Here is an 8,188-nt window from a genome sequence, read left to right on the forward strand (position 1 = left end):
ATAACTTTAATTTATCCTCTCTACTTGTCCCCGTATCTGAAAAAACTTTGAGAAACACTCGTTTAAACCGATTGAACACGTCTGTGTTAATGTTAGTGTGTTTGCACGCGCGCCCACAGAGAGAGAGAGAGAGTTCATGTTAGGCTACATGATGTAGCCTATTACTTGTGTTTTACCTTTACATCAATAAAGAATTAAGAATCTTTCAGTTTGTTTATTTATTTAGTAGGATTCAATTAATCTAGCGAGCCAAGCCTAGAGCAACAACTCTTTGTTGAAGCATATAGCCTACAGTGCAAATTTCAGTGTTTAGTTAATAAGAAAGCATTGTGTCTACAAAGGATAGCCTAGGCCAGTGGTTCTCAACCTTTTTTCAGTGATGTACCCCCTGTGAAATATTTTTTCAGCCAAGTACCCCCGGCCCTTAACCAGTGCAAAGCATTTTTAGTTGAGAAGACCTAAAACAGAGCACTGTGCCATCAGTGTCTAATTTATTAAACATTAGAACTGATTAACACATACAAAATTCAACATTTTACATTTTTAATAATCCATGACTACATTTATTGCAAATGATTCAAACTAATGTAGTGTACCCAGGGACTCTGGGTTTTTAGGATAATGAAACTGAATAGCCTACTGAAATATAAAATTCATTTTACGAACTTATATTTTCCTGAAATATTTATTAAATAATTGTTTTTAAAGTATTTTTGCATGGATTCTACTTTTTAAATATATGTATATTTTAAAATCTCACGTACTCCCTGGAGTGCCTTCACGTACCACCCCGTGTACCCCCATTTGAGAACCACTGGCCTAAAATAAAAGAAGTAATGTTAAATATAGCAAATTATATTCTGTTAGATAAGTATGATTTTTTAATGTTTATATGAAGAATTTGTTTTTATCAGTCAAACATGTTTTTTTTTGTTTTAGTGTACATCATTTTAATATGTGCAACCGATGTACAAGATTTTTTCATGTTATCTTTTTAAAATTATCTCATGTCAAGCTGACAGATTATTTGCATACAGCCTTTCTTATCTTGTACAAGGCAATTTTTTGTTGTTCTGTAATACCTAAACCTTTCTAAATAAGGTCATGCCATTACATGTTTTGTGGATACATAAATACATCATTCTATTTTGGGCAATACAATCAACCACAATAAATTTCCACAATAACCACAATAAATTTCCAACATTTATTCACCCATCTGCAGGCAAACAACTGAGAGGCCAAACTGACATGACCCTAGCCATGTGAAAAATAAACAAAATTAATAAAAATAAATCAGTATGTTTGTGGGCAACAACATATTCTGAAAAAACAAACAAACTGTCACTGCTGAAAAAAAATGCACACGGGTTGCGCCCAGTTATCTAACCCAAGTAAACTGAAACTGAAGTTTATCAATTATTAGTTGTTTGACCTCGCAACCATTATGACTAACCTATCAGCCATTATAGCAACCGCTGTAACCATCTTAGCAAAGGCCTAACAGCACTGGTAGCATCTTACAATCTACCAATTCAACTAGAAATCAAAACACCTTGCACCTTGAAAAAAAAACTTTCAACTTTTGCAGGCACTCTAAATTAGTATTTCTTTCTGACTGCTTGCACAGTAAAACAGAAATGATCACACAATAGCAAAACTCACAAAATTGTGTTTTAGCAATTGGCAGAAAAAAACAAATCAAACTTAGTCATGGAGTCTGTTTTTCAGGGCCTGGCATTTTTTGGACATGGTGGTGCCTTCCAGCTCAATGATTATCTTTTGGAGAACTTCAAATGTATATTTCAGTTCTTTAGGGTAATCCAGATTTAGGGCATATATGAGCCCAAATAGCAGAGCTGCTGCTAAAGCCACATTGTCTAGTTCCAGCGACACCTGCTGCCCCTCTAAGACGATCACAATGTCAGGATGGTCTAAGATGTGGCGCTTCACAACAAGAATCCCCACTATTGTTTCTTCCACTGCCCTCTGAATCTGACTTTCATCTTCTTCCTGCAGAGTAAGATAAAACAATACAGGGAAAAATATATTACAAACAAATCCATTAAAAACATCCATACATTGAGTGTGCATAGAGCCTTTAGTTTCTATGACCCATTAGATCAGCTTTACCTCCCCGACTCAGTCTGCAGTATCTCAAAAGTGAGTACAGTCACCTTTTCATGGGACATTATAGAAATGAAACAAGGATACATGGAAGTTTATTTATCATTACTAATGTACAGAATGCAGTAGTAGTGGTAGGAAGGGGCAGGATGAATGCAAATTGCATAAAGTGAATTGGGGGGAGGGGTAAAAGCTGCTCCCAGGGGTGAATGATGTGTGTGTGTGCGTGTATGTGTGGGAGGGGGGATAAAAAAAAAGCATAAAAAAAGATGACAATATTTGCAAAAATGTGAGGTGTACTGCATATTGTGCCAAATGCCCACATTCTTTTTCCTATACATACCATATAGTGAAATAAAACAATAGGGATATTGGTTTAGAGATTTGCAAGCATTTTGTGAAATTCCAACTTTTGTGTAATTCTATAGTTCTTGTGTCAACAATTTACACTTACCACAATTTCTCGAACAAGGTTGCTCGGGTCCTCATTGAGGTAGATGCATAACCCTTTAAGAAGGCACTCCCGCCCAACATCAACGTCTTCATCACGATCCCCATCACCAGTCTAAGTCAACAGGGATAAGGAGAAAATTACATTTAATTAGACAAACCTTTTACTTTACGACACACATCAATCATCATCCCACAGCAGTAAGGCAATTCTTAGCTGAGTAATGGGTGTCAGAATGGACTGTAGATGTGTGCCAATCTGGCCTGCTCGGTGTTTGAAAAGCTTCACAAGCTTGTCGGAGAGAATGTCTAGCTGGGAAAGAAATCTGGACTGTAAGGGGATGGTTGTGATCCGCTTGAATTCTGCATTGATCTGAAGAAGACGACGACAAAGAGAGAGACATACTTATTGCTTAAAATCCCCTTCACACTCTGATTTCAACCGATTAATTAAATGTTCGAACACAAAAATACAAAAATGTTAGCCCCCTGTAGAATGAACAGGACAGAAAACACCACCCAATAGGTTTGAGTGTCCTGTTCAAAATTATTTGAATGGTGACAGGTCTATCCATAGCCCTGTTGTTAGAGGTCACAAAGTGCTGTTTGTAGGAAAAAGAACCAGAAAATGTGATGCAACATAGACTGAGTAATAAACCAATAACTACTATTAAGTGAATGGGGCATAACAAAATGAAACTGAAAGTAAGTCACTTTGCCCCATTTACTTAAGTGTTAGTGACTGATTCACCATTTGGCCTATGTTGTACCAAATTTCTTCACTCTTTTTCCAATGGAGGGGCTCAGTGATGTAAACAAAAACAATGCTTGAACATTCTTTTTCGTTCTCAGACAACTTTCTCGACATTAAGATAACGGAATGTTAAACAGGAAGTCCTGTGGGAACAGCAGTGGAACTAGAACCTGAAATGGTCCATAAACAGCATTCAGTGACCTTGAACAACAGGGCTATGGATCAATTCACACCAAACTTTTCCTTTAACTGCCAGATGTCCCTCTCCTCCCCCGTCTGTGCCATAGACATTGCTTGTCCTGTACTCTTGAGGTGGGCCTTGAGGGAAAGTCTAATGTACTTTCATGTTTTGCTTGCTCAAACCTTTTTCCAGTATCTCTCACCTAACCTTTAATGTTCAGTGATTTGGACAGAAACCTGAAATATAAACCATCAACATACTAACAAAACACACAAATAGGCACAAAAAACAATGTATCTCTATGAACCACATGCTGCATGCTTGAGCCAATCAAAATCATCTTCAGAATCATGTCAGTTTCATACTGCCTCACCTCTTGTACTTCAAAGAGGGCTGGCCATCTCTCCTGGACCTCATGGATCATGGGTGTGTTACGAACAACTTCTTGTCTCCTGTAAGCAAATGTCTTCTCCATTTTCATCCTTATCACCTCCCTGTTATTCCTCCTCTTAATATCAGAAGTAAGTTCCACTCTAATCTTCTCTAGGGACATATCATTTTCCCCTGTGGGATAACCAGGGCAGTAGTTGACTTCGGATCTCTTTGTTTGTTTGTTTGTTGTGCTTGGAAATGAGAGCCTTCCCAACCTTGCTAAACTGCTTGTCAGTGACATAAACACCATACTTGACTATTTCTTGAGTTTGTCCATGGAGAATGTCTGATTTCAGTTTAGGGTCTGCATCTGCAAAACGCAAGGTACCCTTCTCCTTGTAAGCTGCATTTGCCCTCTGAAGTTTCAATTCTGCATCATAAAAAAAAATAGGGCACTGGAAGGTGGGAGGCCAAAGTGACCTTGACCCAGATGGCTCAGACTCTGGGGAAGAGATGATGTCGGTGTCAACACTGTTAGCAGATGGCGATGAAGGTCCTTCAAAATTAGGACTGGTGGAAGGAGCAGCAGTTGAGGTGGAGGGGCTTCCAGCATTCATGAGAGTTAAGGCATCTGGAATTACTCTAACTGTCCCTCTATCCTGTAATTTGTCCATGGAAATCAGGTCATTTCCAAACAGTGAGTCCATGAACTGCAGTCTAAAATTTGACGTTAAGCCACACTGTCTCTGTACTTCACAAACCAGGTCATCAACGGCTGTAGGTAGTCCTCTTGGGAACGTCAATCTTTGACACGTGTTGTCTGCCAGAATGATTTTTAATAGGGTCAGTCTATAAAGAGGATAAAGAAGAAGGCATTAATACAGTTGAATAGAATGACATTGTGCTTTTTTATAAGGTAAGTGTTAACACAATCATTATTGCACAGAAAATCAACAAGAATGTGAAGAGGAGTTACAACACAAAAGATAAAGAAAAAAGGACATTTATATAACCAAACAGATTGTTAAGAAAGTTAACTAACCTTTAATGTAAATATGTCTTTTTAAAGTAACCATGCGACTTGATCCAACAAAGTAATCAGCCATTGGATAAGGGTCACAGAGTTCAGTGATGGCCACAAGCTTTAATTCTCTAGCTGGTGACACACTCAGTTCAAAAGCTCTGTAGTGCTCATTATACCACCCACAAAGCAATTTCAGAAAGAGGAACAGCTCTTCATTTTCAACACACATCTGAGTGATTTCAGCAAACTCTGTCAATCCACTTACTGATCCATAAGTTACGATCATCCCTTTGTTATAGTGTATGCCACTTCTGGATGCCTTATTGGCAAGATGCACCACAGATGTACTGGGAAATTTTGACCTAAAAGCCTGTACCACTTCCTCCCTCAGGACACTGACTGGTACAGTCTACACATGAGATACATCAAGTGTAGGTTTACCATATGAAGGTGAATTCATGTGAAAAGCAAGCATAAACTGGTGTTTCGAAGCCAAAGTCAGTGGTACATTCTTAAAGCAACTTGTGTGCTTTACAGCCTGCTTAAAGTAGCCATGTTTCGCTTAAGTGCCAGAGCGCGACTAGAGGGCCGAAACTCCTCATCATGATGGGATAATGCTCAATGAAATGGTGCTTTGAGACTCCTTGTATCTGGTCCGTCCTGTGCTCAATTATTTTGCTACGAAGGTACGAAATTGATTCGTCAGTGTGTACTGGGCCAACAAGAAGCTCAACGATATCTTTTAAATCCATTAACACAAGCCATGCAGGAGCCATAAAAGGCACCAGTTCTCGTGAGCATTTCCACCTATACTAGTCCGACTATATTCTGTGGCAGCACATGGGGCTTGTTTGTTTTATCTGACCACTTCTCAGGGGAAGGGAAAGACCAGATGGCTTTATTCAAATCATGCCGTGTAAAGAGTTTCTTTCATATCATTGACCTCAAGCAGTATGCAAGCTCCACTGGAACAATCCCTTCAAAGAAGATCATGTGCAACATCTGGAGGAAACCCAGAGACAACATGAAAATGAGACAGGGTTTTTGTCAAAACGCCAGGCGGTAGGTTGCCTAAAACCCAATAAACACCACAAAGCTTATGCTTGTTTCGAGAGGTCCCCAACGGATTGCATGACTCTGCAATTCAGTGTGTTCTGCAAAGACTTCAAAAGTGGGACATACTGGAAAGTGTGTTTTTTCTTGTGATCTAGAGTGAAGGTAACTGGTTCAACAGCGCCAAATTCTTCCTTATAGTATTTTTTATGTTGGTACGCAGTACTGAGTGTGCCACCCTTTTCAATTGCTTGATGAACTGGGTTAGATACCGCTGCTGTGACTATTTCAGTTACCACGGAGTCATCAACTTGGAGGTTGTGACGTTCAAAGATTGTACTTAACAATCCCCGAAAGAGTGAGGCTGATACAGTGCTTAATAAGAAGTGAAGTTCCTGTAAAAAATCATCAATAGCTGTCCCTGGTACATGCACCAAATGCTCCAACTTCAATAAAGCTGCAGCAAGCTGCTTCTGAAGAGTATTTGGCACTTCACTGTGTGTGGCTGTGCGATCTACAGGTGGAACACCCTCTTCCACACTCTCCTCCACCTGACAATCAAACAAATCAGATGATGAAGGTGAAGGTACAATAGTTTTCTTCACAACTTCAGGTCTAAAATCAGCTAAGGTGTGTGGATTATGTTGGCGACTCTTGTGAGACTTAAAGGTGCCACAAACACTTGTTTGAAAATTACAGTCAGTGAACATGCAAGATACAATTTTATTTTTCCTCAGGTGTGTGTTGATGTGAATGAAGTACTCCCTTTCATTGGGCAAATTGCAACAGTTACAGTACATATGTGACAAGAGAAAGTGGCCAACTCATTCAGAGTCTGACCAACTTGTGTGGAATGCAATCTACTTTGATGAACAATCAGAGCGTTCCACATTTTAAATGTACACGGATAATCTAAATAGGTGCAGGGGTAGCTAATGATGTGGCCAAAGTGGGGATGATGGAGTTTATAATGGGCAAGCAGGTCAGACCTGCTTTCAACAGCTGCTGGACATGCCTTGCACTGCCACATTTACTGTGAGAAAGATAGACAAAGAAGGGGGTTAATATTAGACCACAATACAGAACTAATGAACACAGACACACTTGTATAACCAAAAGTCCTACGGGGAGTTTCCATAGGTGTGTTTCTAAGTCATATCAAGTGACCTAGAGGGCTGAAATGTGGTCAGTTCAGAGATGCTTGTTATCCGGCAGAATGAGAAACAATATGCTGAAAACAATCTTGAAAACAATATGCTAGACTCTGTAACTGTGTCAGTACATCACACAGTTTTTCTGAAGAGGTCAGGAGAGTTTGGATGAAAGTAGCTGCACCGATCATAAGAACTTGTGACTAACTTATACAAAACCAGAACTTTAGTTATTTTATAACTCTAGTTATTTTGATGCGATCATGTATCAAACTAGAAATGCAATGCCAAAGGAATTACAATAGTGGATGAAAAATAAATCAGGTAAATACTTAGCAAATCAAATCCAACGTAACTAAGAAAAATCTATTACAAATTAATTAATTAATTAAAAATAATATTCTTCAGAAATAAACCCCAACCAGGAATTCATAGACTCTTTCCTAAACAGCATCAAATTACCACAACTCAATGAGACCCAAATAAATAACCTGGAATCACCTATAACTCTAAGAAATGTTTGATGCCCTGAAACAGATGCCCGATAATAAAGCACCAGGTCCGGATGGCTTCCCTGCTGAGTTCTACAAACAATTTTGGACCATCTTAGCTCCACTTTTCACCAGAATGATTAATGAATCAAAACAGAAAGGACGTCTTCCAACTCAGTTCCACCACAGCCTCAATTTCACTGCTCCTCAAGCCCAGTAAGGACCCAACATTGCCATCCAGCTACAGGCCAATCTCTCTCCTCAATGTGGACAATAAAATAATCACAAAAATGCTAGCACACAGATTAGCAGAGGTCACCCCATCCATTATCCACCCAGACCAAACAGGCTTTATTAAAGGCAGAATTTCATCCACCAACACCCGCAGACTGTTTAATATAATGTATCACTCCACAAATTTTCAAGATAATACCATCATAGCAACTCTGGACGCAGAAAAAGCATTTGATAGGGTGAACTGGAGTTTCCTGTTTTCCACTTTAGGGAGGTTTGGCTTCGGGGAGTCGTTCATAAACTGGATTAAACTTCTATACACCTCTCCTTCAGCCACAGTAATCACCAATG

General features: G+C 39.2%; 1 protein-coding gene across 1 annotated transcript; it reads right to left on the bottom strand.

The window, feature by feature from the left end:
- Positions 1-1,707: 1,707 nt before the first annotated feature.
- On the bottom strand, positions 1,708-4,661 carry LOC125298296. The gene is made up of 3 exons (XM_048248998.1): positions 3,886-4,661; positions 2,582-2,692; positions 1,708-2,013 (listed from the first exon to the last, which is right to left on the bottom strand). Exons 1-3 carry the CDS (start codon positions 4,192-4,194, stop codon positions 1,708-1,710), a joined length of 726 nt encoding a protein of 241 aa, XP_048104955.1. The 5' UTR covers positions 4,195-4,661.
- Positions 4,662-8,188: the final 3,527 nt, after the last annotated feature.

The sequence above is a fragment of the Alosa alosa genome, chromosome 7, assembly GCF_017589495.1.
Source record: "Alosa alosa isolate M-15738 ecotype Scorff River chromosome 7, AALO_Geno_1.1, whole genome shotgun sequence".
Taxonomy (NCBI): Eukaryota; Metazoa; Chordata; class Actinopteri; order Clupeiformes; family Clupeidae; genus Alosa; species Alosa alosa.